This window comes from Puma concolor, chromosome B3 (genome assembly GCF_028749965.1).
Source record: "Puma concolor isolate L17-30 chromosome B3, mPumCon1.1.hap2, whole genome shotgun sequence".
Taxonomy (NCBI): Eukaryota; Metazoa; Chordata; class Mammalia; order Carnivora; family Felidae; genus Puma; species Puma concolor.
The window spans coordinates 132428062-132445862 of NC_141672.1; the positions used below are offsets into that span (position 1 = coordinate 132428062).

General features: G+C 40.8%; 1 protein-coding gene across 6 annotated transcripts in view; it reads left to right on the forward strand.

The window, feature by feature from the left end:
- FAM169B (Protein) overlaps nt 1-17801 on the forward strand; it is a 90138-nt gene that overhangs the window by 55380 nt on the left and 16957 nt on the right. For 5 of the 6 annotated variants that reach the window (XM_086711445.1, XM_086711446.1, XM_086711448.1 and 2 more), the window contains one exon: nt 267-444. The exons of the other annotated variant lie outside the window; for it this stretch is intronic. In XM_086711445.1, the coding sequence (XP_086567571.1) occupies nt 267-444 (178 nt within the window). The remainder of the gene's footprint in view (nt 1-266; nt 445-17801) is intronic. 6 annotated transcript variants of the gene reach the window in all.

Genomic DNA, 17801 nt, shown 5'->3' on the forward strand with positions numbered 1-17801 from the left:
AGGAGGCCCCTCTGGCACTGCCCCTCACTCCTGGAGGCCGATGGGTGCGAAAGGTCAGGGTTGTGAAAACCTCTGTGAGAAATTATGATTCACAGTTTGGCTCCTGAGCACGGAAGGAATCCTGTAATGATGGCGCACACACCTGGCCCCAAAGCGTGGGTTGATTCCAAGTGCAAAATTTATCGCGTGTGATTTTCCTCTCTCACTTGCTTGTTCTTTCTTTCTTTTTCTCCCTCCACCCCCCCCCCCCCCCCGCCACCTCAAAGGTTCAGTCATTCGGGGAAAGGATTGTGCTTTTCATTCTCAACGTCGTTATTTTTGGAAGATTGGAGAGAAATTTGGATGATGGGGACATGTTTTTTTTACCTCACCCTGTGAAGGAGCAAGCGAAAATTCTGTGGCGGGATGGAGCAGCTGTTGGGTTTTACACAACCAAAAGGAAAGGTAAGGGACACGTGGCCCTCGGGGTGAGGGAGGCTCTCGATGTCTGCCTGCTGCGGAGGACCCCCCCTTAGCACAAGTGTTCCTTAGAGAGAATCTTCTGGCACAGGAAGTGTTGCTAATTCAGCTGTCCTGTAAATAAACCCAAGGTATGGATTTCATTTTCTCAATTCTCAGTCTACTGGCAAATAGGGTGAAAAGCGTGTCCTTTTGATTCGCAGGCACTGCCATGTCCCTCATAAAATGCTTATTGCTGTTAATGGTGTAAAATGACTTTGCAAGCACAGCGCTCTTCATTTCTTTTCTTTAATGTTACCAATTAGCTGTCAGGAAAAATACCATTGCTAACAGCTGACATGTGGCGAAAAAAACACACTGGATGCCAAGATTTATAGACATTACCTCAGAAGAGGGGGAGGTCGGCCATGATAATAAGGTTAGGGTAAAATACTGGGACTTATTTTTTAGGGGCTGTGACAAGAAGTGAGTGTGATACTAGGACCATTTTGCCTCAGGGATTGCTCTCGTCTTTAAAGTTGCTTTCTTTAATAGTTTCTTGAATATTTAAAGGCTGTCAACATCTCTAATCCAAATGGTCCCAGCTCTCTCCTTTAGTTCTTATTGAGTTCTAAATTTTAGCAAGAATGAAGTTTCCCAGGGAACCACCACAGAGATGCTGTTCTCTTGAGTTAAGTGTTTTTCTCAGGGGATCGAAAGGCTGATTGTGGTATTGAGCCACATTCATATTGTGTGTTTGATCTACCTGTCCAGAATGGAGTAAATCTGCATTTCTCCCTTTTTCCCCCCCAGCTCAGTGTGAGATGAACAGTTTCCCATGCAAACAACTCCTTTAGTTAATTATTTGTCAAGGTCAGTCATACACACTTAAGTACCCGTGTCTTTCCGCTCCTTTGATCACCATAGCCATTTACTCTTGGATTTCAGTGCACCATTTTGCTTTTTCAAGTGGCTCCATTCTTTAGTCATTTATTTTTGATAGACCAAGGGATCCAGAGAATAATTAAAATGGAAGGGAAACTTCCTCTTTCACTTTCTAAACATTTTTTTTTAAGATTTATTTTTGAGAGGGCGAGACAGAGCATGAGCAGGAGAGGGGCAAAGAGAGAAGCGGGGGGACACAGAATCTGATGTAGGCTCTAGGCTCTGAGCTGTCAGCACAGAGCCTGATGCGGGGCTCGAAACCATGGACTGTGAGATCATGACCTGAGCCAAAGTCGGACGCTTAACCAACTGAGCCACCCAGGTGCCCCCCTCTTTCATTTTCTAATAAATGGCTGGTCTTAAATCTGTCGCAGTATCATTTGTGCCATAGACATCCTACTCATAGTGAAAATGGTTAACAGATCCATTGATGTGTGAGAACCACAGCAATGGGGTGAAAGGAGTGTGTGACCTTATCTCTCCAGCGCCTTCTGTTGCACCTTGTAGCAGCGATAAACCAGGGCATCGTTTTGTGAGGATGAAGTACAGGTTGGTTGTGGCTGCCTCGTTCTTCCCAAAGCAGACCCAGACCTCAGAGTGAAGGGGAGGACCTTAAGATGTCAAGCTGAGTCCGATGATCAGACTAAGGTGCTTGGATTTCTGCTTCCTCTTCATTTTTGATGAATTCCACGAATTTGGTGGAAAGTTCTCTGAAGCTGCTTCCTGGGTCATGTTGTTTTCATCCATGAGCTGATCTTTTAAGTGGCAATTGACTTTTAGTTACTCAACAATTTATTGCATTTGGGAAGTACCAAACCAGTAGAAAATTAAATAAAGAAAATACAGACTTCTGGTATACATTGCCAATTAAAACTTTTTCTTTTTTCAATTTTTTATATTAATCAGCAGAAAAGTTTCATTTCTTTTAAGGACAAACAATTAAACCACATCCAAGGCCTTAACTTACAGGTACAAACCAAAGTAGCCATTTAAAACATTAGTTATTGAGGTACAATACCTACACTGGGGGAGAATGCTTCGCCATCTGAAGCTTATATCAAACTTTGCTTGATCGACAGCTGAACTCTGCTGGTGTTTGGGTGTGGATGAGGGTAAGAGGGTATCTGCAAAACCAAAGGAGAACAGCTGTGTTCCACAAGTACTGAAACATTTTAGACTGCATTGTGGGGACAGGTTCCATGCTGAACGGCAGAGGGGTGATAAAAGCTATGTCCCTCCCCTAGGGCATCAGGCTGTCTTGCAGAGTGCCACAGCAGAAAAGCGGACCTCCCCTTGCTCACCCTCAGTGAATTCTCTGCAGACCTTCGCAGCTGGTTTACCGGAAAAGGCATTCGTCCATCAAGTTCATAGAGATGGCCATCCACCATGAAAATTCACTTTGTAATCTCCCCGACATTGGCCTTCCTGTGCCATGGCATCATGGACTGCCTTAATGGCCTCATTCTGCTCACAGCATTTGGTTCTGTCTTCAGGGGACAGCTTCTCTGTTTCAGAAAGAAACTGTTTCAGGACTGACCCTTCTCGAACTCCAGTTTGCCTTGGTTATTGGCCACTGAATGTATAAGTCTGATGGTACCACAGGGGTTCCTGATGGTCTGCTTCATGAAGTACACCTTAGATCTTTTTTTTTTTTTTTTTAATAACTGCTGTTGCTTGATTAGCTTAGTTTTAGAGAGAGAATAAAACTATTTCTGTTAGAATAATTATATAGATACTGCCTGCAACAATGTATGAGAGTCATTAAATATTTTAGTCCATTTCTTTAACCGGGCCATTTGCTTATTACTGAGCTTCATGGTTTCTCCACATGTTATAGATGTAAGTTCTTTATCAGATAATGTATCGGAAAACATTTTCATTTTGGCACAACAGTATTTTTCAAAGAGCAAACATTTTAATAGTTTGGTGAAGTCTGTCTTATCAGTTTACCACTTTTCATTATTATTCAGTTCAAATATTTTCTAGTTTACGTTGTCATTTTTATGAGTTGTTTTAAAGTGGTTTTTAATTTCCAGATATTTGGGGGCTATTCCAGATGTTTTATTTATTTATTTATTTATTTTTTGGTTTCTAGTTGAATTGTTGCAGTATGAGAATGTAGTCCGTTACATTTTAATATTCTAAAAACTATTGAGAGTTGTGTAATGGCCCAGTATATGGTCTATATTGGTAGACATTCCCTGTGGACTTGAAGGAATGTGTGTGTTCTGCAGGTATTGGTTTAGTGTTCTGGAAATGTCAGTTGGGTTAAGGTGATTGATAATATCATTCAGATTTTCTGCACTGTTACTGATATTTTTTGTCTAGTTCTATCAATTTCAGAGTTTGTTGAAGACTTTATGATTATGAATTAATCTTTTCCTCATTTTAGTTCTATCAGTTTTTACTTTATGTGTTTTGAAGCTTTGTTATCAGTCAAATCTATATTTATAATTGTTCTACCCATCTGATGTATCGACCATCTTATTGTTTTATAGTTCCCATTGTCTTCACTAATATCTATTATAAAGTCTATTTTGTTTGATATTAATATATAGCCACTTCATTTTTATTATAGTTACTGTTTGCATGGAATACATTCTTTGTAGCTTTTTATGTTTAGTCTGTTTATGTCTTTATTATTTGAAGCATATATTTTATTGACAGCATACAATTGACTCTTTGGTTTTAAATCTAGTCCTAAAAGTGCTTTTACCCCAGTGCTTTTGGGACACCTGGGTAGCTCAGTCAGTTGAGGGTCCCACTCTTGATTTCGGCTCAGGTCATGATCCTGGGTCGTGGGATGGAGGCCCACATCTGGCTCTATGCTGAGCATGGAACCTGCTTGAGGTTCTCTCTTCCTCTCCCATTGCCCCTGCCTGCTAATGCGTGAATGTGCTTTCTCTCCTTCATCTAAGAAAAATAATGTCTATGTTTTGATTGGGATGTTAGTCCATTTACATTTATTTATTGATTTGGTTGTACTGAGGCCTTTCCTTTTGCAGTTTGTTTTGTGTTTTGTGTTTTTTTTTTTTTGTTCCTCTGTCCCTCCTTTATATCTTCTTTTATTTTAATCAGATGTTTTTTAGTATTTCATGTTAATTTCTCTGTTGGCTTTCTAGTTCTATATTTTTGCATTTTAAATTTTTTAGATGTTGCTCCAGGATTACATATACGTCTTAAACTTTTCCCATTTACTTAGAGTTAATATTGAATTACTTCAGGTAAAATATAGAAATCTTGCAACGGTGTATTTTTGTTTACCCCTCATTTTATTTACATAGAGTATTGTTATATATCAGATCTGTTTATTTTATAAACCTATTAATGTTGATTAATAGTTTTTAATAAAGTAGTTATATCTTTTAGAGATTAAAAATAAAACAAAAATATAGTTAAAATAGTTACTCACATACTTACCTTTAGAAAATAATTTTTTCGAAAAATTTTTTAACATTTATTTATTTTTGAGAGAGACAGAGACAAAGTGTGAGTGGGGGAGGGGCAGAGAGAGAGGGAGGGAGACACAGAATCCAAAGCAGGCTCCAGGCTCTGAGCTGTCAGCACAGAGCCTGATGTGGGGCTCGACCCACGAACCGCAAGATCATGACCTGAGCTGAAGTTGGACGCCCAGCCGATGGAGCCACGCAGGTGCCCCATTTAGAAAAATGTTTTTAATATAGGTCCCAGTTGCCATCCAGTGTCATTTTTCCTACAGGCTAAAGTACTCCTTTTAGAATTTGTTGTAGTGCAGTTCTGTTGGCAACAAAAAAACAGTCTTTGTTTACTGAAAATATATTTTATTTCATGGGCATATTTGAAGGATAGTTTAGCTGGATATAGAATTATTAATGAAAGCTTTTTTTTTTCCTTCGGTGCTTTTAATATGTTTTTCCAGTCTCTTCTGGCTTTCATAGTTTCTGGTGAGAAGTCATCCAGTTATTTATTGTTATTCCCTCATACATAACACATAGTTTTTCTCTGAGTGCTTTTTTTGTAGTTTGACTGTGGTATATCTAGGAATGATTTTATTTTTGTTTATCTTTTTGGGGGTTTGTTGAGTTCCTTGAATCTTTAATTTTTCTACCATCTTTTGGAAGTTTTTGGCCATTATTTCTTCAATTTGTTTTTTATGCTGCTTTCATTCTTCCTTTCCTGGGGTTCTAGTTGTATGTATGTGAGGTACTTCATAATGTCTTAAGTTGTGTCTTAGAGGTTTTGTTCATTTTTCTTCAAACATTTTTCTCTCTTTGTTGGGTAATTTCTACTGGTATGTATTCAAGTTCATCTGCTGTCTCCAATTTGTTGTTGAGCCATTGAAAATTTTATATAAAATTTTATAAAAAGTATAAAAGTTATACTTTTAACTCTAGAATTTATATATTATTTTGTAGTTGCCATTTCTCTGTTGAGATTTTCTATATATTTCCCTTTAATTTTTTGAATTATTTTAATTCTTTGAATATATTCGTAAAGCTGTTTTGAGGCCTTTGCAAAATCCAACATCTAGGTCTATTTAAAGTGAGTTATATTGACTGCCTTTTTTTTTTTGTCCTGAGTATGGGTTACACTTTCCTGTTTTCTTCATGTTGAATAATTTTTAGTTGAAAATTAGATGTTGCAGCTATAGAATACCAACATTATAGCTATTGTGTGCATGTGTTTTCTCAGGATTTTTAGATTTTTGACCTAGTAGTCATTCAATTTTCCTGGATTCAAACAATAGACTTTGTCTTCTTTGTGATGTGCAGCTGTTAACATCTGTTTGTTTGACTTCCTGTGGCTGTTTCTTTAGCCTAGCCCTGTAGGGATCTTCCCTGTGGCTGCAGATTCGGTGGTCAAAGATTTGGATTTAACTTACCTCTCCTGAGGGTTTGTTGTTGTTGTTTTTTGTTTTTTTTTTGTTGTTGTTGGTATTTCGTTGTTGTTGTTGTTGTTGTTGTTGTTGTTTTTCCTGCTCCTGCTGGTTTGGGGCTCTGTACTTTCACTGTTCAAGCCCATTTGGCTCCAGCTCTCTGCCACTTGAGCTGCCTCAGTTGAGGAATGTTTATGGTTGAGGAAAGCATCAAACTCACAGATGATTTAATCCTGTGTAGTTCCATTTTTTTTGAAAGTGGATATCTTTCTGGTCTTTGACTTTTTTCATGTTGGGTTCCCTGGGGGCTCCTTCGCTTATGTATAGGTCAGCTATAAGCCAAGGATTTGGGCAGTTGCTCAGAATTTGAGTCTAGCTCATTCTGTCGTTCTCCTGCTGCTAGGTCTTTCCCTTTAAATTCCCAACTGCTTTCAGGGGCGCCTGGGTAGTTCAGTTGGTTAAGCGTCTGCTCAGGTCATGATCTCACTGTTTGTGGGTTTGAGCCCTGCATCAGGCTCTCTGCTGTCAGCACACAGCCTTCTTCAGATCCTCTGTCCCCTTCTCTCTCTTCTCCTCCTCCGCTCCTACTCTCTGTCTCTCTCAAAAAATAAACATTAAAAAAAAATAATAAAATAAATTCCCAACTGCTTTCCTAATTCCGAATCTGATCTCTGACACTTTAGCTGGTAGCATTCCAGCTTTTCCCACCAATGTTTTCTGTAGCATCGGGGGTTGAGTTACTCATGGCCAGTAAGCTGCAAACTCATAGGTCTTCCCTATTCCAGTCACACTTTCCTGAAATTAAATTTTCCTCTGGCCCCTATGTGCTTTTGGGTGCCCTGTGGTATCTTTCAATGATTTCTTAAATACATTTCTTAAACAGTTATTACATGTGGGGATTTGCATGAGCATTTCATTCCACCACCGTTATCTGCTGGGGACTCTGTTCAGGTATGGGTCATACAATTTTTTTTCCTATCTTTCCCTTGTCTTTCTATAATCTGAGAGAGGGATTTATTTTGATAAATTAAGAAATGATTGATACCAGCAGCATCCAAGTAGGCCAAAAAACCCCATAATTTAGAAAGGGAATAGATCTATTTTATTATGCTTTATTATATGCACACATGATTTATGAAAAATCACTGGCAGATACATTTGGAGTAGTGGACTACAGGAGGAGTTTGTAGTCACAAGTTCAGAATGGTTGTTTCGTCAGTCTCGGCTTTGTCTTTGGTGCTTGTCGTGTGGCATTATATATAGTTTTCGTGTTGGTGCTTAGGGTATGGGCATAGCACATGGCACCCTTCTCAACTTTGTACCGCTACAATTTCTCTTCATGAGATTAGATCCTTTGGATTCAGAATATCTGTTAACTTAGCTCAAACTGGGCTTCAGTGTATAATTTCATTCTGAGAGGAAGAGAAAATGTGCAGATTCATTGCATCAGTTGGATCACAGGGGCCAGGGTTCACCTATTTAAGCATCTGACTTTGGTTAAGCATCTGACTTCGGCTCAGGTTACGATCTTGAGGTTTGTGGGTTCCAGCCCCGCGTTGGGCTCTGTGCTGACAGCTCAGAGTCTGGAGCCTGCTTCAGATTCTGTCTCCCTCTCTCTCTGCCCCTCCCTTACTCTCTGTCTCTCTGTCTCTGTCTCTGTTTCTCTCCAAAATAAATGAACATTAAAAAAAAGTATGCATTGTTTCTAGGCACATTCTTGGCACATACTTTTAAGTATTTAAAAAATTTATCAGACAATAAAATTGACCCTTTTTTTGGCTTTACAATTCTATGAATTTTGACTTATGTATAGATTCATGTAACTACAACCATAATTCAAATACAGAACGGGACGGCTGGGTGGCCCAGTCGGTTAAGCATATGACTCTTGATTTTGGCTCAGGTCATGATCTCACAGTTGTGACACTGAGCCCTGTGTTACACTCCGTGCTGAGTATGAAGCCTGCTTACGATTCTCTCCCTCCCTCTCCCTCTGCCCCTCCCCTGCTTGTACCCTCTCTCTCTCTCTCTCTCTCTCTCTCTCTCTCTCTCTCAAAAAGAAAAAAAAATACAGAATAAAATCCACCATCCCTCAAAACCTCTTTCATGTTATCCCTAGTCATCCGCTACCCTCCCTGCCACCACAGGAAATCCCAGCAACCACTGCTTTGTTCTCCATCACTATAGTATTGTCTTTTCTAGAATGTCACATAATGGAATCATATAGTTTGTAAAATTTTGAGACTGTTTTCACTCAGCATAATGGCTTTGAGATTCATCCAAGTCCACGTGTAGATCAGTAGTTTGTGCCTCTGTATTTCTGAGGAGCACATTCAGTTTGAAACAAGTGCCTTTGTACAGACCGAATGAGATCTTTTCAGGTAGACCTCTCTTTGGGACCATTTTCTTTACAGGCTGGTTTGAATTTCTCCCTTCATTTGGCCGTTCAGTGATTGCCTTTCTTAAGAAATATTGACACTTCAGCCATTTCACTATTTTATGTTGAACTTCTCCCCCAGCCCCAGATAATCAAAACTAATGAGGTTTTACTTTAACTTCTGTTCTCAAACCACTAGTCCACAAGACTGTTAGCATTCAAGGGAAGAAAATACCAGACTGTAAGTGGAGAGCTGGCCAATTTAAGGCCGAGCTGGGAAGTATTTTGCTTTTGTATAAAAATCTGAAAAGAACAGCTTTATATTTCAGATTCCTGAAAGCCCGACGCTAATGCAAATCATAAAACCAGGAGCGGCACTTAAAAGCATTAAATTAGGTGATTTGCAATCCAGACAGGCATGGGTGACGGCAGCGATGCCATGAAGTGGCCTCGGCTGCCCTGCTCCTCGCAGGGGGGCCGGGGGGGGGGTGGGCTTCTTCTCTTCCCCCTCCCCCAGACGCCCAGTGCCCCAGGCACCTCCTGCGGGGTTGTGTCGTCAGGCAGGACTCCCTCGTGCCATCTGCTGGACTTCGGTGGAATCATAAGTAGCCGAAGTGGCGTGCGTGGCGAGAGCGTGGTGTTGGTCCAGGTACTGATGCTGCTGCCCGACGAGACACGGCTGCTGTCGTGAGGAATGGGGGTCCCGTCACGCGCCTGAAGATGGGGTGTTGGAGTCTGCAGGGAAGAGCACGGGACACAGCCTGCCTTCCTATGCTGGGATGTGTATCAGCGGCTGCCGCACGTTTATCCTTGCAAACAGCTTCCTTCACACACTTACGTCTCCTGCTTCCTCTTCTTAACTTTTTAAAATTTATTTGTTTAGAGAGAGAGAGAGGAGGGGCAGAGAGAGAGAGAGAGAGAGAGAGAGAGAGAGAATCCCAAGCAAGCTCCACACTGTCAGTGCAGAGCCCGTTGTGGGGCTCAAACTCATGAACCGTGAGATCATGACCTTTACCAAAATGAAGAGTTGGACGCTTAACTGAATCACCTCGGCGCCCCTCCTTCTTCCTCGTAACCTTGACTTGAGTTTGCCATGATGCCCACTGGGCCTCTACCTGTACTGCCTTAAAGGGCCAAGATCTATTGTAGTCCTAGTTTTACTTTATTTTAAGTTCCCTCCAAAGAATCAGATTGGTCCAGCTGGCCTGTGGATTGGTTTCTTGTGGCCCATGGGTCCACCTCTCCACTCAACTGACTGTGGATGGGTGGACTGGCTTTCGTGGTCTAGATATGGCCACCTAGCCTTTGTTCCTTAACTGAGGCTGGGGCAGGGGCCGTTTTAAAGGACTGTGGGCTGGGTAGACACCCCATCGTAATCCATCCTGTTTATGAAGGCTTAGTCTGGCCTGGATACTTCCGGTCAAGACCACCAGGCAGCCCTTCATTACTGCACAGAGGATCATGCGTAACAGATGGCGTGCTCCAGCACCCAGTTTGTGCTGCTCACCTGTTATGGGCTCCAGGAACCCTCAGGCTCCGTCCAAGACCTGCTGCATCAGAAACCCTGGCGGTGGAGTGGGGCCTAGCAATCTGTCTTAACAAGCCCTCCAAGTGATCCCATCGACCCTCTGAGGTTTTAGAACCACTCATCCAAGGCATGCATTCTCAGTGGGTTGGTATTGCCCCCAACAAGCTAAACCATTCTTTCTTGGGGAGCAAAAGAATCATAGATAATACAATGGTCTGTGGCTCTCCAAACCTCAACCCAACAAAGCCTTATTCCTTGGTATTTAATTTGGTGGTGGGGTTGGCGATTAGGAGGAAATGCCTCTGAAGGCTCGTTAGGTTGGTGATAATGAGAAAATATTTGATCAATGCTGCTCGAGGGTGTATACCTACGAGAGGAACTGCTAGCTGTAGGTGAGTCATACCCTCCGCTTCCCCCCGGGGTGCATAGCTGTCTTCCAAGATGGCCGTACGCATGTATGCCATCACCTGGAAAAAGTTTTTGTTTCTTCACGTGTTTATCAGCATTGGTATTGTCCAGGTTTGTTGTGGTTGCTGATCCTGTGGCTACAAAATATTATCTTATTTTAAAGCCTATTTTCTGATTGTTGTTCATAGATAGAAATGCCACCTCCATCTTACGTGTTGGTCTTACGTCCGCTGACCTTGCGAAACTTTCCCTCTTAGTTTTATAATTTCTCAGTAGTTTCTTTTGCTTTTATAATTTTTCTGTATTTTATGCCATATGGAGTGGATAATGTGCAGGGTCCAGCGTAATGTTGAACTGGAGTGGTTCTTTCTCCTGTAATCTATAAAGGAGGCGAATTACTAAGATACAGATTTTTTTAAGTTTATTTATCTATTTTTTTATTTAAAAATTTATTTTATTTATTTTGAGAGAGGGAGAGGGAGACAGAGAGTGGGGGAGGGGCAGAGAGAGAGAGAGAAGGAGCGAGAATCCCAAGCAGGCTCCGCACTGTCAGTGAAAAGCCAGACATGGGGCTCGAACTCATGAACTGTGAGATCATGACCTGAGCCAAAGTTGGATGCTTAACCAGCTGAACTACCCAGGCGCCCCGGATACAGATTTTCTTATGTTTAACAGGACAGACCTGGGCAGATGCTTCATAGCCCCCACAAATGCTACTTTGCAAAAGGAAATGCACCAAGAGCAGCATTGCTTTTGGCCAGGCACTTGGTTATTTTGTGCCTTGCGGCCCCACATCATTACTTTCCTGGTGCCCAGATCTCAGTTCTCAAAAACAGCCGGCAGTGGGAATACACTGTGACTGTTGTCTTGCCACCTGCCTGTTATATCTTCCTTCTGACAAATCTCTCTGTTCGAAGCAGATACAGTTTCTTCCATTACTTTCTGGCTGCCTGTTGCTATCATTTGCCCATGGTGCACCATCTGTGAATTCTGTCTTAGGTATTCCAAGAATTCACTCCTGTCTTTGTGAAGTAACCCTCCTGGTCTTTTTTCTGTGTCTTGTTGGGTGTGTATTTTTAGTGGACAGTCTGTTGGCATCACATCGTTCAGTCTGTTAGGTTTTGTCTCCTTCTCTCAGAGGTATCTTCTTCAGGTCCTCCCAGGCTGTTGAAGGTAAAGTCATCATTATGTGCAGTGTTAGTTCATGCCCCTTGGTCATGGTTTCATCGTAGATACCTTACCGGTCATGCATATCTTCAGGAACAGCCAGGGTGGTGAGCAGAGAATCCAGCCCCTTACAGCGATCTAAGTTAACTTTGTGTACCCTGTTGAATTCAGTTTGTTAATACTGGGTTAAGCTTTTTTATTTTATGTTCAAGAATTACTGTTATTTTTCCTATCCTTGGCCATTCTTTCTTTTTCCTTAAAAAGTTGTACTGTACTCATAGATGAGGCTGGAGAATATTCTATCTTTGTTCTCTGGAAGGCTTTCCTCTGGAAGGTTGGTAAGAAGTTCTACCAACCTAAGATAGAAGTTAAAGCCACCTGGCCTGGTGTGTTCAGTGTGGGAAAGGTTGAAACTTCTGATTCCATGTTTTCAATGCTCATAGGACGGGTTAGTTTATCTGGTTTCTTTTTTTTTTTTTTTTTTTTTATTTTTAGTCAGTTTTGGTGGGTTGTTTTATCCTAGGAATTTGTCCTTTTCCTCTCTTTTCAAGTTTATTGGCATAGTTATTTATTGTATTCTCTTACCTTTGAAATTTCTGCCACATCCATAGTGATATCTTTATTTTAATTCCTAATGTGCTTTATGTATGGGGTATTCATTTCTTCTTACTTTAGCAACTCTTTTTTTTTTTTAAATAGTTCGTGTTATATTTTTGTGTTCTATTTTGTAAATTTCTATCCTCCTTTTCTCCTTGCCTTTATTTTCTTTGGGTCTCTCTTCTCTTCTCTTCTAACCTTTTAAATTTTTAAATTCTGATGCTTGGCTTGTTAATTTTCATCTTTTCTTGTTTTTTTTTTTTTTTTCCTGTCAGCATTTATGGTTAAAATAATCTCATCCTACTGCCATTTTAGCCAATTGGGTTGGCCATTCTTTTTTTTTTTTTAAGTTTACTTATTTATTTTGAGAGAGAGAGACCGTGAATGGGGTAGGGACAGAGAGAGAGGGAGAGAGAATTCCAAGCAGGCTTCATGCTGTCAGCGTAGAGCCCACCATGGGGCTTGAACCCATGAAACGTGAGATCATGACCTGAAGCAAGATCGAGAGTCTGACGCCCAGCCGACTAAGGCACCTGGTCGTCCTTGGGCTGGTCATTCTGACTGGTTTGTGCTTTACCATAGTTTTTTTGTTTATCTTGTTTTGTTTTGTTACTCCCACCATTTACTATGAATTGTGGACTCAATGGATTTGTTCCCATGACCTTTTTTTTCAGGACCAGTTATCCTCAGGTAAAAGACCTTTCTGGATATTTAAACTTGCCTGAGAGATAGCATCTTTATTCCAATTTTGAACAGTGCCCATCTGGGATATGCTTTACTCTTCTAAGTGTTGTTAGGTATAGACAACCTGTGTAGCCATTGAAGGCAATTTTGGACATGGAGCAGCCAGAAGGAAGGAAGGGGACACCAGAGGTCTTGGTTCTTGACTCTGTTCTGCCATCAGTTACTATGGTGGTGTGGGTTGGTCTGAATTTGCTGTGGGATCAATAGACTCTTTGTGAGCTGAGGAGAGGTAGTTGGGCAATTGTTACTGACAGAAAGGAGCCAAGTCCTTTGTGTGTGTGTGTGTGTGTGTGTGTGTGTGTGTGTGTGTGTGTGTGTTTTCACCTTTCTTGACCCTGTTAGCTGTCATGTCTGTAAAATGGGTAGAATGAATGAAATCACTGCTGGGGTTCTTACCAACCGTTCCATGCTACGTGGCATGATTTCCTTGGACTTTATATTCTGATTATGAGTGGAGAGTTCATTGGCCTACAGCAAGCTCATTGCCTGTGCCCCATGCCAAGCCAAGCCAAGCCAAGCCAAGCCAAGCCAAGCCAAGCCAAGCCAATTCTTTGGGAATTGATGTTAGAAGAAAGATTTTATTTGACTGGCCTGAAGGTGTGATTGGCCTTTAGAAAGAGCTGGTGGAGTGCTTTTGTTTCTTCTGCCCCCTAGTCTCCCCCAGCTTTTCATTTTGAAATAATTTTAGATTTATGGAAGAGTTGTAAAGATAGTTCAGAGAGTTCCTATTAAATACCCTTTACCTACTTCCCCTTGCTGGTAACATCTTATGTAACCACAGTAACCACAGTATAGGGATGAATACTAAGAAATTAACGTTGGTTAATTTTTTTTTTTTTACGTTGGTTAATTTTTCAGCAATGTCCTTTTTCTCTTATGGGGTCTGATCCAGGATACCACCTGGCCTATATTTTCCATACCTCCTTAGTGTCCTCATTTAATCTGTAACCATTTCTTGGGTCTCCTTGTCTTTCATGACCTGCACACATTTGAGGAGTACTGGTCAGGGGATTTGTGGAATGTTCCTTAACTTAGGTCTGTCTGATATTTTCGCATGATTATCCTAGGATATGAGTTTGGGGGAAAGTGAAGTGTCCTTGTCCTCACATGCTCACATCAAACATGAAGGCACATGATACCTACATTACTGTTGGCGATGTTCACCTTGATCACTGAAGGGGGTATCTGATGGGTTTCTCCACTGTAAGGTTACTATTTTTCTCTTTCTACACTTGATTGTATCCTTTTCATGTAACTCCATATCATTTTAAATACAATTCATTGTATCTTTTATTTTTTATTTTTATTTTTTTAATGTTTTTAATGTTAATTTATTTTTGAGAGAGTGAGACAGACCGCGAGCAGGGGAGGGGAAGAGAGAGAGGGAGACAGAATCCGAAGCAGGCTCCAGGCTCTGAGCTGTCAGCACAGAGCCTGATGTGGGGCTCGAGCCTATGAACCATGAGATCATGACCTGAGCTGAAGTTGGATGCTTAACCGACTGAACCACCCAGGTGCCCATCATTGTATCTTTTAAACATCAGTTTCATAGATGGATAATTTTACACCCCGTAAAATTCGCCGATGGTAAGTGATTTCTAAAAAATTTAGAGAGTTGTGTAACCATCACCACCATCCAGATTTTGGATATTTCCATTACCCCAGAAAGTAGCCTGTTTACTGTCAATCTGTGTTTCCATCCCAGCTCTAGGCAATCCCCTATCTGCTCTCCATCTCCATCAATTTGTGTTTCCTGGACATTTCATCTAGATGGAATGATACAATATGTGGTCTTTTGTGTCTGGCTTCTTTTACTTAATGTTTTTGAGGTTCATCCAAATTGTAGCATGTATTAGGTTCCCAGGAATAGAATTGGTGGTTCATTTGATAAGCGTATGTTTAACTTTAAGAAACTGTCAAATTATTTGACCAAGTGGCCTTACCATTATACATTCCCATCCACATTATGTGACAGTTTCAATTTCTCCACATCTTGTCACCACTTATTATTGCTTGTCTTTTTGATTATAGCCATTTTTATGGTAGGTCAAAAGTAGCATTTCATTGTGGTTTTCATTTTCATTTTCCTAATGGCTAATGATGTTGAGTATCTTTCCCCTGATTGTTAACCATTTGTCTTCTTTTGTCTATTCAGATCATCAGTCCGTTCTTATTTATTTATTTGTTTATTTATTTACTCACTTAACTTACAAGGCAAGTTCTGCTTTCAGACTTTCAAACATGTTAAGGTTAAACTTGCAACGGGTTTTTCCTGTCTACAGTGATCAGTTTTTAGTGTTGATGTACCAGACCTTAATGGTGGTTGATAAAAGAACTTAATGCACATTGAGAGAATGATAGCCAAGAAAGATAGCTGGGAACAGCAGACATTGTGTCTCACATGTTTCCAGAAAAAAAAATGGGGGTGGGAGGAAAGCCACTGAGAGTCGTTATTCCATATGGCACTGAAACAAACATTCAACTCGGTTAGGTAAGAGTTACCTATCCCTGAACACAAAGGCATCCGATTCTAAGTAGCTTTAGGAATTCAATGTTTTCCTTGTACTCTTCCAGCAAATGGCCACCGATCTGAAGTCCTAAATCAAATGCAAGTGTTCTCAGCAAATAATTTCCTTGGTTGTCACTGATCAAGGCTACTCTGCATGTTCCGAGAGACTTAAATGATCCCTGAAACTGTAGTGTTTCATGTGTCCATTTTTAATTGGTTGTTTGTTTTCTTTTTGTTGAATTATAACTGTTCTTTATATAGTCTGGATATGTCTTTTTTTTTTTTTTATCAGAAATGTGATTCGTAAACACTTCCTACAGTTTCCTTTGAAGTACAAAAGTGAATTTTGATGAAGTCAGATTTGTCAATTGATTGTGCTTCTGGTATTGAATTTAAGAACTCTCTGACTCCCTCAGAACTCTGTGATGGTTTTCGTTTTTATTTTCTTCTGAAAGCTTTATAGTTTTTTTTTAAGTTTATTTATTTATTTTGAGAGAGAGAGAGAGAGAGAGAGAGAGAGAATGAGCGAGCAGGGGAGGGACAGAGAGACAGGGCGAAAATCCCAAGCAAGCTCCGCGCTGACATGGGGCTCGATCCCACAAAATGTGAGATCATGATCTGAGCTGAAACCAAGAGTTGGATGCTTAACCAACTGAGCCACGCAGGCACCCCTGAAAGCTGTATAGTTTTAACTTATATTTATGCCTAGATCCATCTTGAATTAATTTTTGTGATATGAGGTAAGCGTCCAACTTAATTTTTAAAAATACCTAGTACATTAAAAACATTAATAGGCTTTTTTTAAGAGCAGTTTTAGGTTTACAGGAAAATTGAGAAAGTACAGAGTTCTCTCATATTCCCCCACCCTCCTCCACACACACACACACACACACACACACACACACACACACACCCTCTATTATTAACATATTGTGATGCATTGGTTACAATTCATAAACTAACGTTGGTGCACGTATTAGTTGGCTAGACTGCCATGACCAAATACCACAGACTGGGTGGCTTAAACAATAGAAAGTAATTTTCTCACAGTTCTTGAGGCTGGAAGTCCAAGATCAAGGTGTTGGCAGGTTTGGTTTCTTCTGAAGCCTCCCTCCTTAGCTTGTAGGTGGCCATTTCCTTGCTGTGTCCTCACACGATCGTTCCTCTATGTGTGCACATCTCTCTGCGTGTCCAAATTTCCTCTTCTTATGAAGACGCCGGTCAAATTGGATGAGAGCTCACTCAAAAGACCTTGCTTTAACTTCATTACCTCTTTAAAAACATTTTTTTAATGTTTTTATTTGTTTTTGAAGGAGAGAGAGACAGAGCATGAGTGGGGAAGAGCAGAGAGAGAGGGAGACACGGAATTCAAAGCAGGCTCCAGGCTCTGAGCTGTCAGCATAGAGCCCGATGTGGGGCTCGAACTCATGAACTGTGAGATCATGACCTGAGCCGAAGTTGGACGCTTAACTGACCGAGGCACCCAGGTGCCCCAACTTCATTGTCTCGTAAAGTGTGTGTCTCCAGATACAGTCACATTCTGAGGTACTCGGGGTTGGGCTTCAATATAAGAGACGCCGTTCAGTCCATAAGAATACATTATTATTAACTAAAGCCCATAGTTTACATTAGTGTTCATTACTTATGTTGTATATTCTATGGGTTTTGACAAATGCAGAAGGATGTTTCTCTATCCTTGTAGCGTCGTACAAGCATCATTGCCCTGAAAACCCCCATGCTCCCTCTATTCATTGCTCCCTCCCCACAGCCTCTTAACAACCACTGATCTTTTTGCTGCCTTCATAGTGTTGCCTTTTCCAGAATGTCATATAACTGGTGTAATTGTACAGTATGTAGACTTTTTCAGATTGGGACTTTTCCTTAAGTAATATGCCTTAAGGTTTCCCCATGTCTTTTTTTTTTTTTTTGCTTGATAGCTTATTTCTTTTCGGCATGGAATCATATTCCATTATCTGGATGTGCCATAGTTTATTTATCCATTCACATATTGAAGGATATCTTGGTTGCTTCCAGTTTTTGGCCATTATGAATATAGGTGCCGTGAACGTTCATGTGCAGGTTCTCAACTCCTTCAGATAAATATCAAGGGGCACAATTGAAGGATCATATGGAACAAGTTCTGTTTGCTTTTGTAAAACCACCAAACTCATCCAGGGTTGCTGTACCATTTTGCATTCTCACCAGCAATGAATGAGAGTTCCCATTGCTCCAC